The sequence below is a fragment of the Gopherus evgoodei genome, unplaced genomic scaffold (assembly GCF_007399415.2).
Source record: "Gopherus evgoodei ecotype Sinaloan lineage unplaced genomic scaffold, rGopEvg1_v1.p scaffold_34_arrow_ctg1, whole genome shotgun sequence".
Lineage (NCBI taxonomy): Eukaryota > Metazoa > Chordata > Testudines > Testudinidae > Gopherus > Gopherus evgoodei.
In genome coordinates this window covers 4,895,102-4,913,275 of record NW_022060016.1, presented here as the reverse complement: position 1 = coordinate 4,913,275, position 18,174 = coordinate 4,895,102, and the positions used below count along the sequence as shown (strand labels likewise).

The 18,174-nt window shown below is 47.4% G+C and overlaps 1 protein-coding gene across 1 annotated transcript; it reads right to left on the bottom strand.

Annotated features, from left to right (window-relative positions):
* Nucleotides 1-6,041: 6,041 nt before the first annotated feature.
* Nucleotides 6,042-10,176, bottom strand: LOC115641453 (zinc finger protein 239-like). The gene is made up of 2 exons (XM_030544643.1): nt 9,315-10,176; nt 6,042-9,146 (listed from the first exon to the last, which is right to left on the bottom strand). The coding sequence occupies exons 1-2, from the start codon at nt 10,064-10,066 to the stop codon at nt 8,912-8,914; spliced, it is 987 nt and encodes a 328-aa protein (XP_030400503.1). The 5' UTR covers nt 10,067-10,176; the 3' UTR covers nt 6,042-8,911.
* Between the last annotated feature and the right edge of the window lie 7,998 nt (nt 10,177-18,174).

The window sequence follows — 18,174 nt, the reverse complement described above, 5'->3', positions numbered from 1 at the left end:
ACAGTAACCAGGGAGCTAACCAGTGCCTGGGCGGGTGTCAAACCACCATCATCCAGCAAGGGAGCTACAGTGCAATGACTCACATGCACAAGGCCACACCAACGGAATTACTCAGTCTTGCCTGGTGAGTCAACAGTGCCCACCAGACATGCCTGGACTCATGTCCAAGCACGTGGGCCTAAGGGTATAAAACAGAACACAGTGGTACCTGCTTGGCCTTTCTCCTGGCCCCACCTATGCTGCAAGCAACAAGGATGCTTAGAAGACTGAAGACTCCAAAAGAGGAGACTGGCCCAGGCTTCAAGGGTGAAATCTGTGTACTATGAACTGCAATATGCAGTGGGGTGAGAAAAACTGCTTAATGTAGATGTTGCCCAGGCTAATAGGGTTGAGAGTTTAGAATGAGTGCTGCTTTTCTTTTCTTTTGGTAACCACTCAGACTTTTTGCCTATTACTTATAATCACTTAAAATCTCTCTTTTGTAGTCAATAAACTTGTTTAACTGTTTAGCTTTACCAGTGAGGTTGCCTGAAGTGTTTGGTAAATCTGCTCAGGTTTACAAAGTCTGGTGTATATCCACTTTCCATTGATGAAGTGAGGAACCAAGTAATAAACGTGCACTGCTTGTCTTGAGTGCCTGCCACACACACAGTGCAGCAGCTTGGAGGGGAGGGAACATCGCACCCACTGCACAGAGCAGGAATGGGTGAGTTCTATGTGACTGTGTAAGGTAGGTGAGGAATGTCTTTTATTGGACTAACTTCTGTTGGCGAGCGAGACAAGCTTTCCATAAGCCCTCCTGTCATAATTGCTTTTTAAAAAAAAAGAAAGAAAAAAGTAAAAGGTTTATCTCTGCAATTTAGATGGTAAAAAGTTACAGGGTCTTTTAGCTTATAGAAAATGGATAAACGGCCTTATCCAGAAAAAATGCAATTTAAACTATTTCCAGTAAACTACACATTTGCAAATACAGAAAAACAATGTGAAAGCCTATATTTTCTTTCTTCCTTTGTACTTACAACTTGGAAACAGAAGATTAGAGAGCCTGGAGATTCATGTGGTCACTCTCAGAGTCCATAGAGAGAACGGCCCAAGAACAAAGGACCCACACCCAAACTTCCCTCCACCCAGATTTGAAAGTATCTTGTCTCCTGATTGGTCCTCTGGTCAGGTGTTGCAGGTCACTGTTTGTTAACCCTTTACAGGTGAAATAGACATTAACCCTTAGCTATCTGTTTATGACACCTCCCTCTTTTAGAAGTCATGAGACCCTGGCCCACAGCCCCCCCCCCCCGCCCGTTCTGGTGTCCCTTCGCTGAGTTGCTGCAACATCAGCCCAGCAGCAGGAGGTGTCCCACAGCTGGGGCAGGTTTAGGACCCAGACGTCAAGCACAAGTGCAGAAGCATGCAAATGCCATAACCAGTGAAGTGGCACAAAGTCCAAAGAAGGAGAAAATGAACTCACGGATGCTAGAATAAACAAAGTTGTGTCTCAGTCTTTCTCATTAAAATTTATTTCCTACTTACACTTGAGTATGGGATATTACATTTTAGCCTCACTGCCGCAGCAAGTGACAAGTCCCTATTTGGAAATAAATCTCTTACTACTACTCCTATGTGTTTATTCTCCGAACCCTCCCACACCTTTCCCACGCACATTCTCTCTTCCTCTGCAGCTCCAAATTCCCAGATGCCATTGAAAATGTACATTCAAATCATTGAAAGCGGCGGAAAAGACAAACCCCCCAGCACTGGAGAACAGACCAGCAAAAGCCTGAGATATCTAATGCAGCCCTACCCACACCCCCGCTTTCCTCCCTGGAGTTTTATCCTGTTACAGTCACTGCAGCTCTGCTCATCATCTGTCGCACAGAAAAGGGGGTGAATGTGCAAAACCCATTGTTTGACCAACAGGATCCCACAAAATGCCATCACAAACGGGCTCTACAATAATAATAATAAGAACAATTTGCTTAGCAATAGTTGATCAGGGAAGAGTCAGAAGATGGTGGTGGCGTGAGAGAGGAGGAAATCATGAGCTCATGGGTTAGGAAGAACAGCAGCAGTAGAACTGTGTTGTGTAGCAAGGATGGGAGGAAGATACACACAACCCCACAGACACTTTACTAAGTTTCTAGTGAGGCTGTAAATCAGATTATGGACAAAATAAATGTTGTAAACCTGCATCTTTTTAAGAATTGTGTAATAATTTCTAGTACAAAATGTCCTGAAATCACTCAACTATACTACATGTTAAACTCTGCTGGGCAGTATGGTTTAGCAGCACTATTAACAGGTACGTCTACTTTCAAACACCATGGGGGGTTAAAATATCTGTTAAGCTTTCCTACAGTACAACACATTTCTCCACAAGCTTGCACAAGTTTACATTCACTGTCTGTACTGCTTCATTTGGAAACATTCAGATGCAGATACACAGTGACATATTTATCCAATCAGCAGCATTCATTGTTGTTCATAAAGCAGCACAGTACAAATAACATATTGCTACTAACAATAATAAAAATAAAACCAGCTGCCATCGTCCCTTAAACATCAGTGAAGTAAACTCCAGCGCCTGGACTTGGCACCATAGGTGTCAATGATCTGCTCAGGGTTAATGTCTCTGGTAAGGTCACTCTGAGTGTGCAGTAACCACAAAGCTGACAGTCTTGACCCACTGTGGATCGTACCCAGCACATGGCAGAAAACGACGTCTCGCCTCCAGCTGTGCCAGCAGGTCAGGGCCAATTTCCACAGTTTTGTAAAATTTGGATAAAATGTTGCTGAAGCAGCTGCCTGCAGGCTGTCCAGCATGATCTCTGGCAAACCTACCCTGAACCCACTGCAGCTCTGCGTGAGTGAGTGTGCAACTGATCGAAAGGGCCTTTGCATATTGCCAGAGCAGCCCAGCAATGCCATCTTTGGATCACATGTTAGCCCTGCATCTGCACTTTCAGCTATTTCCATGGACTGGGACAAAAACCTGCAATTGCATTCATCCAACAGTGTGTCCAACAGGAAAATACAGCAGTCGGCCCTGTTTTTCTTTAGTGCTCTCCTTTACACCTGGTTGATGGTCTCATTGTCTGAGTGTGCTTGTAGGGTGACCAGATGTCCCAATTTTATTGGGACAGTCTTGATTTTTGGGTCTTTTTCTTATATAGGCTCCTATTACACCCCACACCCATCCCAATTTTTCACGTTTGCTGTCTGGTCACCCTATGTGCTTGTAACAACTAAACAGTCAAGGAAGGCTGTTTTTTTCATGAGTCATTTATAAGCATACTTTTCATTTGTATCGGGGTGACAGGGACATCATGCAGCTTACAGAAGTTCTGGGCTTTCTCCCAAACATCATCCCACTTAGTGCTGGTTCACATCCTAATGCGTTGACAGTTCTCTGACATACACTGCAGGCTTGAGAAAGTGTCGTGTCTTGTGGCTGCAGAGCTTTGCGCGCTGCGTGACTCATACTAACAATACGCTAGGATGAAGCACACAAAAATCTATTTTCTGCACATTCTTCTACAAACCTGATGTTTCAATAAATCTTCGGTAGGGAGGCACTGACAGTCCCACCAAACGGCTAAGTGCTCTCATGGAGGTTTTTTTTTACAGAAGATACATTTTTCCATCTGCATGCCCATCTCGTGTCACTTAAACTACACAATTCCAGTTTCACTCCAAGGGTCTTCTGGGCCTCCAAGTAAGCATGGTGTGTGCCAGGCTGTGAAAAGAAGGCAAACGAGCCCTCTAGAGTGTAAAAATATCCTGTTGCTGTTTACTTTGCAAGCCGCAACAAAAACCACATTTGATTTATGAGCCATGCGGGGTGTATATATAACAGTGGGTTGATCTGCCTGAATTTGTTGCTGTAATCCATGTCCTGCATCCTCCCCGGCACGTTTCAGCTTGCAGGACGGAGCAGCTTTTCCCCTGTGCTCAGCTGGGGAACAGCTGATTGCAGCAGGCGGGAGGCGCTGGAAGGCACGAGGAGGAGTTGATCGGCAGAGCCACTGGCAGGTGCTGGGAGGGATGGTGGGAGCTGGCTGCCAGTGGGTGCCTGCAGCACGAGCCCCATGAGCCCAAGACAGCTGGCATGGGCCACCCCGGGTCTTCCTTTGCTATGCAGACTTATCATAGATTATTAGGGTTGGAAGGGACCTCAAGAGATCATCTAGTCCAATCCCCTGCTCAAAGCAGAACCAATCCCCAAATGGCCTCTTCAAGGATTGAACTCGCAACCCTGGGTTTAGCAGGCCAATGCTCAAACCACTGAGCTATCCCTCCCCCCTCCCCTCACTTACGGAGAGTGAGTGCGCTCTGACATGTGTGTTGTTCACCCACAGGTGATAGGTTTTTTTGGTCTTTTATCGCTTTCCGCATGATTTCATGCAACAGTGTAATGATTGTCTGGGTTCACCCACAGTTGTTATAGGGCCAAAAAGCTCTGGAAAAAGCTGAAGTACTCAATGCTTTTTTTGCTTCAGTCTTCACAGACAAGGTCAGCCCCCAAACTGCTGCACTGGGCAGCACAGTATGGGGAGGAAGTGAGCAGCTCTCAGTGGTGAAAGAACAGGTTAAGGACTATTTAGAAAAGCTGGACATGCACAAATCAATGGGGCCAGATGCGCTGCATCTGAGGGTGCTGAGGGATTTGGCTGATGTGATTGCAGAGCCATTGGCCATTATCTTTGAAAACCTGTGGCGACCAGGGGAGGTCCCAGACGATTGGAAAAAGGCAAATATAGTGCCCATCTTTTAAAAAGGGAAGAAGGAGAATCTGGGGGGAACTACAGCCTCACCTTGGTCCCTGGAAAAATCATGGAGCAGGTCCTCAAGGGATCCATTTTGAAGCACTTGGAGGAGAAGAAGATGATCAGGAACAGTCAATATGGATTCATGAAAGGCAAGTCATGCCTGACCAACCTGATTGCCTTCTATGATGAGATAACTAGCTCTCTGGATATGGGGAAAGCGGTGGATGTGATATATCTTGACTTTAGCAAAGCTTTTGATATGGTCTCTCACAGTACTCTTGCCAGCAAGTTAAAGAAGTATGGATTGGATAAATGGACTATAAGGTGGCTATAAAGCTGGCTAGATTGTCGGGCTCAACGGGTAGTGATCAAGGGCTTGATGTCTAGTTGGCAGCTGGTATCAAGCAGAGTGCCCCAGGGGTCTGTCCTGGGGCTGTTTTTGTTCAACATCTTCATTAATGATCTGGATGATGGGATGGATTGCATCCTCAGCAAGTTCACAGATTACACTAAACTGGGAGGAAAGGTAGATATGCTGGAGGGTAGGGATACAGTCCAGAGTAACCTAGGCAAATTGGAGGATTGGGCTAAAAGAAATCTGATAAGGTTCAACAAGGACAAGTGCAGAGTCCTGCACTTAGGATGGAAGAATCCCATGCACCACTACAGGCTGGAGACCGACTGGCTAAGCAGCAGTTCTGCAGAAAAGGACCTGGGGATTAAAGTGGACAAGAAGCTGGATATCAGTCAGCAGTGTGCCCTTGTTGCCAAGAAGGCTAATGGTATATTGGTCTGCATTAGTAGGATCATTGCCAGAAGATCGAGGAAAATGATTATTCCCCTCTATTTGACACTGCTGAGGCCACACCTGGAGTACTGTGTCCAGTTTTGGGCCCCACACTAAAAGAAGGACGTGGACAAATTGGAGAGTCCAATGGAAAATGATTAGGGGGCTGGCACACATGACTTACAAGGAGAGGCTGAGGGAACTTGGCTTATTTAGTCTGCACAAGAGAAGATTGGGGGGGATTTGATAGCAGCCTTCAACTATCTGAAGGGTGGTTCCAAGGTGGATAGAGGTTAGCTGTTCTCAGTGGTGGCAGATGACAGAACAAGGAGCAATGGTCACAAGTTACAGTGGGGGAGGTCTAGGTTGGACATTAGGAAAACCTATTTCACTAGAAGGGTGGTGAAGCACTGGGTTACCTAGGGAGGTGGTGGAATCTCCTTCCTTAGAGGTTTTTAAGGCCCGGCTTGACAAAGCCCTGACTGGGATGATTTAGTTGGGGTTGGTCCTGCTTTGAGCAGGGGTTGGACTAGATGACCTCCTGAGATCTCTTCCAACCCCAATCTTCATTTATATTTACCTAAAGTTAAGAAATGGTTTTGAGGGTTCGGCATCCAGGTTTCTGGGAGGGGCTGCCTTCGATTTATCTGCTGAGGAATGTAGCTGTCAGATCCTTGCCCAAAGAAAGCTTCCTTGGACTGTTCCAAAGCAAATTCTTTCACTGATCTTTATTAGCTAACTTCAAACAAAGCACATAGCTTCTAGTGACTCCTAGTGGGTCTCCACAGTAACCCCTAGTGGGTCACCAATTCTCCTACTTTCAGCAAAACTAGTCCTTATCTCATCATCAAAACATTTTTATTCATAACAATAACTCAACTTATATGTTAATGGTATCAGAGGTGCTCAAGACCAACGTCGGTCGTTCAAACATTCCTGCTATTCTTACAATACATTCACTTATCCCATCCTCTCATTCTGATAGCAAACCAGAAAACATGCAGTTATGTGGCCTTACCTCTAGCTCTGTCATGTTTTGTTTTGAGCTGGGAGTGTCTGACCACGCAAAATTGCTGACTTCAGTACTGTCAAATTCTGAGGTAACAATCCAGCTCCCTGAAGTCCCATTGTTCTCCTGGGGGATGGGGGTTCATAGGGGACACTTTGATAGCAGAACCAGCCAGCCTGAAACCCCAGCCAGTCGGAGCAGAAGCAGCAAAATAAGAGATTTCTGGAGGTTCAAAGACCAGTTTTGGACTGGGCTTCCTCTGCCCTGTGCTGAGGGGTTGTCTGAGCCGTCAGTCCTCTTACACCTTTCACCTCCCTCCCGATCTCTTCAGCTTCCCATCACTTGTCTTACCCTGTTCTCCACACCCCTTCCCCCCCTCACCCCATCCATTCAATGTCCCTGTCCCTCCCCTTTAGCTGGTCACATTGTAATTCAGCCCAGCAAAAAGAAAACATGGTGACATTAACACACCAGTTCCTGCCGTCACGTTGTTCGCTCTGCTGGTACGGTCTACCCCTGCCCCACCGTGTCTGGCTGGCTTGTCAGCTCCTCAAGCCTAGGGCTGCTCAGTGTTTGTACAACACTTAAAACAGCAGGGACACAGTGTGTGTGACTGGGGCTTTTAGGGCTGAGGGTATATAGACGTAATAGTAACCAATGAATTGCTCTCCTGCACGGGTTGCTACTTTGCTCTTACCGAGCACTCTCAAGTTTAAACTCCAAAAACATGTATGAAAATTATCAATTTTTAAGGAGCGGATGTAAAAAATACGTCACTGCTTCCAGTCTCCTTCAGCAGCTCCATACATCATTTCAGATCAGGATCAGCTGCCTCGTCTAGGCCTAGGGATGTGCCTTCAGGAACACAGCCCTGGGGAGGGGGTATGGAGATGGACCATCCTGTGGGGCTCAGTAAAAGCCCCTCTGCCTCTACATTCTAGGTTTGAAAACACTTTGGAAGGCTCCCCCAATTATGAAGTGTTATTCCCTGTACCCCTCCCTATCGCCGTGATCTGGCCATGCATCTTCCCTTTTCTTAATACCAGCTCCTACTCCCTGGCCCTGACTTTGCCCCGCTGCCTCCCATGCCTCCACATTTTGACCCACCAATGCATTCAGCTTGCCTGCCCTGCACAAATTCTGCCCAACCCTCCCTTCTGATTTGCCTCCTTTCACAGCCCCATTTTCAGCAAGTAGCAGATTCTGCTGGGAGTTAAGGGCTGAGGGAGGCCAGTGGCTTCAGATGTTATTGAGCAGGCTTCCCATCCACAAACAATCCCAGATCAGTAGGAAAAAAACCTAGCAGAGGCTTTGCTAACAGACAGAAATGGATTTATACTCCAAGTGCTCACATTGCATTTGGGATCCTTTCAAATTCCTCTCCCAGATCTGTGATACCTTCATCTCCAGCCCTAAATGAATACGTTTTAAGACTATGCTTCCCAAGCACAGAGAGCTGAGAACACTGCATCACATGACACTTGGGGAGGTGTTGAATGTGGAGAAGATAAACCTCATATAGCTCAGCAAGAAGGCAACACTGCTGGGGTGACGAGGAAGGTGGGAATCCCTCCGACTCATACGATCATCTTCGGGTGTCACAGCAGCTGAAAAAACACTTTCCCCCCCCCTCCTGCTCTTTATTATATTTAAATATATTTACATGAGAAAAATGGTACAAGAATAACTGCTCTTCAGCAGAACCCAGTGCAATGTGAGAAGACCCGAGAATGAGCCAATCTGTCCCCGGTTAGGGAACTGGGTGACTAACTAGTACTTTTCAGTGGAAAGAAGAGTATAAATGTGATGCTGCGGGTTTGTTTAGACTAGGACAAGTGATGGAGGTTATGTCAAGTCACGAAGAAACATACTGGATTAGCCCAGTGACTATATGTGGACTATTTTTTTAGTGCCAGAATAGTTGTGTTTTACATCAGGATAGCTAATGCTCGCTAGCTAAATCGTAATGGGGACAAAGCCCAGGTAGATTTCACCTCAATGTAGCTAGTTGAGGTTACCCCTGTTTTCCCCACCTGGAGCTGATGGACATTCCTGTTGGAGGGGGACACATTTCCATGACCTGGGGATTGATAAAAAGGACTATGGGATTTGCCTTAAGGAAGGGTGAGCAGCCAAAGGGAGAGGAGGGCAACTCAGCTGAGACACCAGGGTGGCGCAAATGCAGCAAACAGCCTTAATGTTCACAATGTGGGAAACAGAAAAAGTGTAAAGGGGTGGAAAAAAACCTTTTCTCTGCCTTAGACAATTTTGTTACGGTGTTTCTCTCCCTTGGAGTTTCTCTGATGATAAGGGCTGAGCTCTGATGGAGCACTTCCCGCACTCAGAGCATTCCTAGGGTCTCTCTCTTGTGTGGATCCTTTGATGTTTATTAAGGTGTGAGCTCTGACTGAAGGTTTTCCCACATTCACAGCACGCATAGGGTCTCTCCCCTGTGTGGATCCTCTGATGTGCAGTAAGATGTGAGCTCAGAGTGAAGGTTTTCCCACACTCGCAGCATTCATAGGGTCTCTCCCCTGTGTGGATCCTCTGATGTTTAATAAGGTCTGAGCAGTAAGTGAAGTTTTTCCTGCAGTCACAGCATCTGTAAGGTCTTTCACCTGTATGGATCCTTTGATGGGTAACAAGAGCAGAGCTATGACTGAAGGTTTTCCCGCACTCACAGCACGCATAGGGTCTCTCTCCTGTGTGGATCCTCTGATGTGTAATCAGGGCAGAACTTTGGGTGAAGTTTTCCCCGCACTCACTGCACTCATAGGGTTTCTCCCCAGTGTGGATTCTATGATGTTTAATAAGGTCTGACTGGGAACTGAAGTTTTTCTCGCAGTCACAGCATCTGTAGGGTCTCTCTCCTGTATGGATCCTCTGATGTACAACAAGGGCTGAGCGATGATTGAAGTTTTTCCCACACTCACAGCATGCATAGGGTCTCTCCCCTGTATGGATTCTTTGATGTGTAAGAAGGTTTGATCTCTCCTTGAAGCTTTTTCCACACTGATGGCATTCATAGGGGCTCTCGTCTGTGTGGAGTCTCTGATGGGTAAGAAGGTGCGAGCGCTGAGTGAAGCTTTTCCCACACTCACAGCACTCGTAGGGTCTCTCTCCAGTATGGATTCTCTCATGTCTAATGAGGTGTGAGTGGCTGTGGAAGTTTTTCCTGCACTCAGAGCATGTGTTATTTCTCTCTCCCGCAGGGATGCTCTGCTGGGCTTTGGTTTCCTTGAGACCCTTCTGAATTCCCTGATAATTAATAGATTTACCAACTTTCTCCCTTGATTGGTTTTCCTGCCACTTCTCTGACTTGCGCTGATGCTCACAGGCTTTTCCTTGCTCATGATTCCAGGACACATTCTCTTGGGATCTGGCCACATGTGGTGGCATTTGCTCAACCGCTTCCTGCCGAGGATTCTGCTCCTTCTTCTCACTTACCATCTTGCCACCTGCTGGGACACAGAAAGGGAGACACCTCAGAAACAGGGATGGAAACATGGAGAAGAAACAAAAATAAGAGCTGGAGAGACAAGGGGAACATATTAGGGCAGGGGTGGGCAAACTCTTTTGGTCCGAGGGACAAACTGGGGTTGCAAAACTGTATGGAGGGCTGGGTACGGAAGGTTGTGCCTCCCCAAACAGCCTGGCCCATGCCCCCATCCAACCCCTCCCACTTCCCACCCCCTGACTGCCCCCCTCAGAACCCCTGACCCATCCAACCCCCCCTGCTCCTTCTCCCCTGTCCCCTAACTGCCCCCGGGACCCCACCTGCTATCCAACGCCCCCCGCTCCCAGTCCCGACTGCTCTGACCCCTATCCACCCCCAAACCCCTCACAGGCCCCCAGGACTCCCACACTTATTCAACTGCACCTCCATCCCCTGACCGCCCCCCAGAACCTCTGCCCCGTCCAACCCCCCCTGCTCCCAGTCCCCTGACTGCTCTGATCTCTATCCACCCCCGCACCGCTGACAGGCCCCCAGGACTCCCACGCTTATCCAACCGCTCCCCCGTCTCCTGACTGCCCCCCAGAACCTCTGCCCCATCCAACCATCCCTGCTCCCTGTCCCCTGACTTCCCCCCAGGATCTCCCACCCCTTATCCAACCCCCTGGCCCCGGCTTCCCTTACCATGCCGCTCGGAGCACCATGTCTGGCAGCCGTGCCGCCCGGCCGGAGCCAGCCCCACTGCTGCACTGCTCAGCAGGAACACCCAATCCCGACACCTAGAGTGCTGCCCGCGCAGCAGCTTGGCTGCAGGGGAGGGGAGACAGCGGAGGAGGGGCCGGGGCTAGCCTCCCCGGCCGGGAGGTCAAGGGCCAGGCAGGGCAGGACAGTCCCGCGGACCACTGTAGTTTGCCCACCTCTGTGTTAGGGACTGAATTCCCCAAACTCTTCCCCACAGGGTGGCAAGGTGCGGGATCAATTCTGCTTCCATTCCCAAGGGGAAATGGAGGGAACTACTGCCAGGAGTCAGTCAGGAAGGGTTGGAAGCCATGAGCAATATGTAGCTAGAAGATATGATGCCTGCTGGGGACAATCCTGATTTACTCAGAGAATTCACAAGGGCTTTGCAGGGAAGCCCAGCTGTTCCTTGCTGGCTCTGACAGGTTTTCAGTTGGTTTAATGACTCCTCACTTCGGCTGGTGGCTCCCAGGATCTCTCTTTCCTCAGAGCCCTGGAGTTCTAGAAGCCATGGCTCTTCCCCTCGTTCTAGATGGCTGATCACATCAGGTTTGGAAGCTGCAAACCCTGCTCAATGGAAAGAGAAATGAATTCACGTGAATTCATGTGACATTTGTCACCAAAAAAAGTTCCATTATTTTAACTCCAGCCCATTTTAACAGAGTAAAATCCCAGCACACTCTGCTTATGAGGGATTTAACTATCTCCACCTCCACTGGGGGGAGGGACACACACAGCCAGATATTCAGCACCAAAAAGGCTCCTGAAACCCAGAGAAGGTAACTCCATTTCCCAGGAAGGGAAGACTCCAGCCAGAGGGGAAGTCCCCCTGGAACTACTTCTTACTGACACAGAGAGGCCCAGATGCACTGCAGGAGAGGGAAAGACACGAGGCCTGACAGCTGAGTGGGGGCAGTCAGAGACATCAGGCAGGGGACAGCGGTGCAGCTAGCCCTGTAACTCACTATGACACCCACTCTCTAGCCCTCCACTCCACGTTGGGCCCAAGCAGCACCCACTCCTTTTTTTGCTCTCCTTTCCTCCCATTGAGTGCTGCCCTCCTCACTACCAGGTCTCCCAAATTTTCTGCCCCCACCCATTTTCCACCCCTGACCCCCAGTCCCACTGTCCAAATGTTCCTTGCTTCTGACTCCACAGGGCTCCTGCCAAACAAAGTGTCCCTTCCCTTCCTCCTGTTGCTGGTGCATCCACTCTTTGGCACCTACACTCCCTTTACTCCATCCAGCACCAACCCTTCCAACTCCTTAAGCTCCATTTCTTCCAGCCCTCTGCATGTCTCAACCCCCTACAACGGCTGCTCCATTGCATCCCCACCCCATCCCACTGCCCCCAGCCCTCCTGACTCACAGGAGCTCTTTGTCCCAAACCTTCCTCTCTCTGGTTCTCCAACACCCTCCCTCCCACTGCCCAGACTGCCCCATTTTTATCATAGAGCCTAGAACCACGTTTTGGAGCAGGATCCCACTGAGCTCGACATTCTCCAAACAGAACAAAAACAGTTCTGCCCCCAAAGAATGACAAGATGACAAGGAACACCTGGATACAGACAAGGGTGTGACAGAGATGGAAATTTCCTTCAATATCCTGGACTATCCTGATTACATTAATTGGGGGAGGTTTAGGTTGGATATTAGGAAACACTATTTCACTAGGAGGATGGTGAAGCACTGGAATGGGTTACCTAGGGAGGTGGTGGAATCTCCATCCTTAGAGATTTTTAAAGCCTGGCTTGAGTAAGGATGCCTTAATTGGGGATGGTCCTGCTTTGAGCAGGGGGGTGGACCAGATGACCTGAGGGCTCTTCCTACCCTAATCTTCTATTATGCTAAATTTCAGTATCTAAGGAGTATTAGAAATATGAGTGTGTATGTGTTACTGTGGGATTGGCTGTAACATCTCTGGGGACTCTTTGAATCAATGTGCTAGGCCTGTGGCTCTCAACCTTTCCAGACACCTGTGCCCCTTTCAGGAGTCTGATTTGTCTTGTGTACCCAGGTTTCACCTCACTTAAAAACTACTTGCTTACAAAATCAGACATAAAAATGCAAAGGGCCACAGCACATTGTTACTGAAAAATGGCTTACTTCTCATTTTTACCATATAATTATAAAATACATCAATTGGAATATAAATATTGTCCTTACATTTCAGTGTATAGTATATAGAGCAATATAAACAAGTCATTGTCTGTATGAAATTTTAGTCTGTACTGACTTTGCTAGTGCTTTTTATGTAGCCTGTTGTAAAACTAGGCAAATATCTAGATGAGTTGATGTACCCCCAGAAGACCTCTGTGTACCCCCAGGGATATGTGTATCCCTGGTTGAGAACCACTGTGCTAGGCAAGAAAAGTTAAGTGGGATTCCTAGAAAACACTTGGGGGGTGGGGAAGGCAACTTCTCATCTTCAGACTAAACCTTTTCAAGCTGCACGCTGAGGAGAAACCCATTGCCTGCTGATCACCTGTTCCATGAAACCAAGTTCACAGGCCCAAACTGGACAAAAGGTGACACGCAGAGGCCCGGTGGTGCTTGTCCTGAGCTAACAGCTCTCATGAGTTTGTGACCACAATAAAAGACCCTCTGAGGCATTTGAAGGTCTGTTCAAATGCCAGAACCTTTGGTGGAATTGGGTGATCTCTGGTAAGCTTATTGGCCTGTGTGCCAGTTCTTTTGTTTTCAGGATGTTTTCTCTGTAATGCTTTACCTTAAGAATAAATGCGTGCTTGGAAAGGGCTGTGTGGTACCTTCACCGAGGACAGTTCATAGCCTCTGAGGAAGGAAGGCAAAGAAGGCCTGCTGAAGAAGTTTACCTTGCTGGGGAATTTACATTGTAGGCAGAGAGTTAAGCAGCCTGGAAATACCCCAGTCAGGAGGGAGAGAGATGTGCGTCTCTGCCCAAGGAAGGTGATGGCAGGGGAGCCTGAGAGTGGGTGTCCTTGTCCATAAAGGGGGAATACAGGTGCAGTTATCCTGAATAGAGATGGGGCAGCACAAGGAACCAGTGAGACAACATTGGTCACCAGGAGAGGCAGTGGTATCAGCACACAAGCACCCCAACAGTTCTCATGTGTCTGAAGGCTTTATGGAAAAGAGGAGTTGTGCAGAGGGATAGGAAGGAGGATAACGAGGTAATTATGGATGTTTATGGGGAGGTCCTCTGAAGAGGAAGGGGCAACATGGGAGAAAGCACAGAACCATTTAAATGTAGGATCAGAATCATAGAATATTAGGGTTGGAAGGGATCTCAGGAGGTCATCTAGTCCAACCCCCTACTCAAAGCAGGACCAGTCTTCGAACCCCAAGAAGTCATCAAGTCCAGTCCCCTGAGATGTGACAGGACCAAGTCAACCTACACCATTCGGCATCCGTGTTTGTCCAACCTGTTTTTAGAAATCTTCAGCGATGGGCAACCCGCAACCTCCCTTGTGTAAGAGAGAGAGAGAGAGAGCCTGGATCACTGGGCATGGTGCAAAATCTGAGGCCTGAACCAGAGGCTGTGAACCAAAGTCAGCCCATGTAGTAAAGCAGATGCTTACAAGTTCACTGTCCAGTAAATGAATTTGGCGATGTTGTTACTAGTGCACTAGATATTTATGTAAATATATTCCAGCTAGTACTGCTACGTCCCAATCTAGTACAAGATTAGATGGTTTGACAGAATAACAAATAGGGATGTTTTGTCTGAGATATCAGTAACAAAGGGAGGTAACAAAACAGATGTCATGAAACATGTAAGGGGGTATGTAAGTTGTTTATTCCAGTTGTATGTCTCAGCCTATAAATGTAGGGGTACCTTGCCTTAACCCTTTGTCCAGCCTAGAGGACACTGGAAAATCCCACCTCTGACCGAGCTGAGTCCTTGCCACTGGGCACTCATGTGTTAGTGTACCTGTAGATACTGATCCGAGAAGCTAGCATTGTGTCTTGAGGGCAGTAAAACTGGCCGAGCACCTTCACCACCGAACCAAGACTGTGGTCTTTCTGGGTAACAATTATCGAGATCTACTGCTTCCCTTCATCCACTAGGCCAGTAACCTTGTCAAAGGAAATAAGGTTGGTTTGCTAAAATTTATTCTTGACAAATCTGTGCTGGCTATAACTTATCAAATTACTATCCTCTAGGTACTTACAAGTTGATTGTTTAATAATCTGTTCCAGTATCTTTCCAGGTACCAAAGTTAGGCTGCCTACTAGTCTATAATTCTCTGAGTCCTTTTTGTTCCCCTTTTTAAAGAATACAAGTGTTATGTTTGCCCTCACTCATCCTCCAGAAGTTCTCAGTGATAATTGCTAAGGGTTCCATGATTTATTTAGCTAGTTCCTTACGTACCCTAGTGTGAATTTCATCAGACCCTGCCAACTTGAATCCATCAAACTTATCTAAGGCCATGTCTACAGTGACAACTGAAGGACAAAACTTTTGTCTTTCCGAGGTGTTAACACACACACACACACACACACACACACACACACACACACACACACACACACACACACACACGAAAGACAAAAGTTTTGCCAATGAAAAGTGCTGATGTGAACAATGCTTTGTCGGGGATGGAAGTTTTTTGTCGGCAGGAGAGCTGACAAACAGTGACAACACTGTGCGCCTTTTAGCGGCATGGCTGTAGCAACACAGCCGTGTCACTAAAAGCTGTGTAGTGTAGACATAGCCTTAAGTATTCTTTAACCTGTTTGTTCCCTATTTTGGTTTGCATTCCTGCCAACTTGTTGTTAGTATTAATTGTGATGCGTATTTGGTCACCATTAACATTTCTAATAAAGACTGAGGTAAAATAGGCATTAAACACCTCAGCTTTTTTGATGTTATCAATTAATAGCTCTTCTTCCCTGCAAAGTAGAGGACCTACACTTTCCTTCATCTTTCTCTTGCTCCCAAAGTTTTGAACAAATATCTTCTTATTGCTTTTTATGTCCCTTTCTAGGTGTAGTAAGATGAGGCCCTGAAACATAAACTGTTGTGTCAGAGGCCTAGTCTGAGGCCTAAAAGCCTGAAGCCTGAACCAAAGTACTTCCAGGCATTGCTAAGCAAAAGCTGGGCTGTGAGCCAGAGGCAGGCCTCACTCACAGAAGTAGCTAGAAGATGAACTTGTGCCAAGATGATGTCAGGACACTCCATAGACATAACAAGGAACAGGCATGTGTATCTTAAAGACAGGACAGCGTGATGGATAGATCTCTATGTCTGGAACAACACGATCAAAGGGGAGACAGCACCCTAATGAGCCAAAGGGCTGTACCTCAATACATCAGTAGGGATGAGTAGTCTGTCCTATAACTGTATAAAAGTAGGTCCCAGAGTGCGCGTCTTTGGGCAGCCCAGGGGTCAGTGGAGTGTCCCACCACTCATAGACTCATAGACTCTAGAACTGGAAGGGACCTCGAGAGGTCATCGAGTCCAGTCCCCTGCCCTCATGGCAGGACCAAATACTGTCTAGACCATCCCTAATAGACATTTATCTAACCTACTCTTAAATATCTCCAGAGATGGAGATTCCACAACCTCCCTAGGCAATCTATTCCAGTGTTTAACTACCCTGACAGTTAGGAACTTTTTCCTAATGTCCAACCTAAATCTCCCTTGCTGCAGTTTAAGCCCATTGCTTCTTGATTGATTGAGCTGTGTCCATTGCCAGGGGGCACATATTCGTAGTATGTCCTGTAGAGTCTATGGGAAACTATTACTGTGCTTTGTTTGACCATAAACTTGGCTCGGGTTCCTTCGTACCTTACTAGAGTCTGCAGTCTTTGGGGGTTCTCTCGGGGTTTGCTGTGTGCAGAGCCGGGGCAGCACACAGAGGGAACACGCACGCAGCTGACTGTTATCATCATCAAACAAGAGCAGAGCACCACACCGGTAGCTACTGACAACACTAGGTATCACTCATTTTGTGCCTTAGATTTTCTAAATGTGTTTCTGCATGCTTGGGCTATCCTTTGTACTCATCTTTATCAACTGGTCCACGTTTCAACTTTTTGAGATTCTTTTTTGATTTTCAGCTCAGTAAAGCACTCCTGATAGGCAGTATAGTAACAGATCAATGTGACTCTGTCTCACCTTCACATTAGGATAGTTTGCAGCTGCATATTAATATTGTCTCCATAAGAAACTGCCAGCTCTCCAGAACTCCTTTTTCCCTTAGATTTTCTTCCCATACCTACCAGTTCTGAGTTTGTTCAAGTCTGCTTTTTTGAAGTCCCTTGTCCTTATTTGTTTTGGATATTCCTGTGATTTGTTCAGAAATGCCTCCTGCACCTCCTCTTCCTGATCCGTTGGACTATAGTAGACCTCTACCATGAGGTTACCCCTACTTTTTAACCACTTTTATCTTTGCCCAGAGACTATCAACTGGTCTGGCTCTCCCCTGCTTTTGCAGCTCAGAACAAGTGTGTACAGTCTTGATTTAGAATGCAACCCCCCCTCTCTTTTTACCCCGCCTGTCCTTCCTGAACAAGCTGCACACCCCTATACCAATATTTGTGTCATGACACTTATCCCACCAAGTCACTGTGATGCTAATTAAGTCATCATTTAGCTTATGTACTAATACTTCCAAATCTTCTTCTTTCTTACCCATGTAAGCAGAGTCAGGATGAGCGCTACCCTGACATCTGGTGGTGAATTGTAGAGAGTGTGGAAAGAATTTTAAGAATTTGCATTGGCATGCACCCGCCCCCCCTTAGCATAACCCCACAGCAGCTTGGGATGGGACTGCTTTGTGACAGAAATGACTCAACCTCAGTTGGGTGGTACTTGCTAAACATGGGACATGGGTTCCAAAACCCCATGAATGGAGAGAGGTTGGGGACTGGTATGTGTACCTGATGGTATGGGTCCCTTTTGAGAGCCTGGAACACAATCGTACATCCTCCTCTCTCCAATGTTAAAGAGTAGAGCTAATTTTTAATTCTATTAGGAGTCTATCTAGAGATTGCTGAGCTGAATTCATGTTGGGCCAATGGTGCACCAGCATCAGGGCTCCCCTACTAAGAGCTGAACTGAGATCATGGAGTGCTGTGCTAACTAGTGGGGGAGCCTGAAGACCTATCGTTAAGTGGCTAGCAGAGCAGAGCAGTTTGCAGCGTGTTGGAGCAGCCCATGGAACAGTGAGCGGAGTGAAGCGGTTTGCAGGGACAGCTGGAGGAGCAGCACAGCTGGTGTGGTGGAGCTGGTCGTGGTGAAGGCTGCAGAACTCCATGGAGAGGTGGAGCAGTTGGCCCTGGCCCACGTAAGGTTCCCCTTAACACCCTGTGTGGACTTCCCCCCCTTTCCACCCAGGCTGCGGGGGGTAAAACTCTGCAGATAAACTCTCAAATTCTGGGGTGGCACTGACCGGAGACTTTTGGGGTGATTGGACTTAAGACCCTAAGGGGAAAAG

Coding starts and splice junctions, on each gene's coding strand:
- LOC115641453 (XM_030544643.1), bottom strand. CDS start 10,066: ATGTTTCCATCCCTGTTTCTGAGGTGTCTCCCTTTCTGTGTCCCAGCA. Junction 9,147..9,314: donor TATGAGTGCAGTGAGTGCGG/GGAAAACTTCAC, acceptor CTGTGACTGCAG/GAAAAACTTCACTTACTGCT.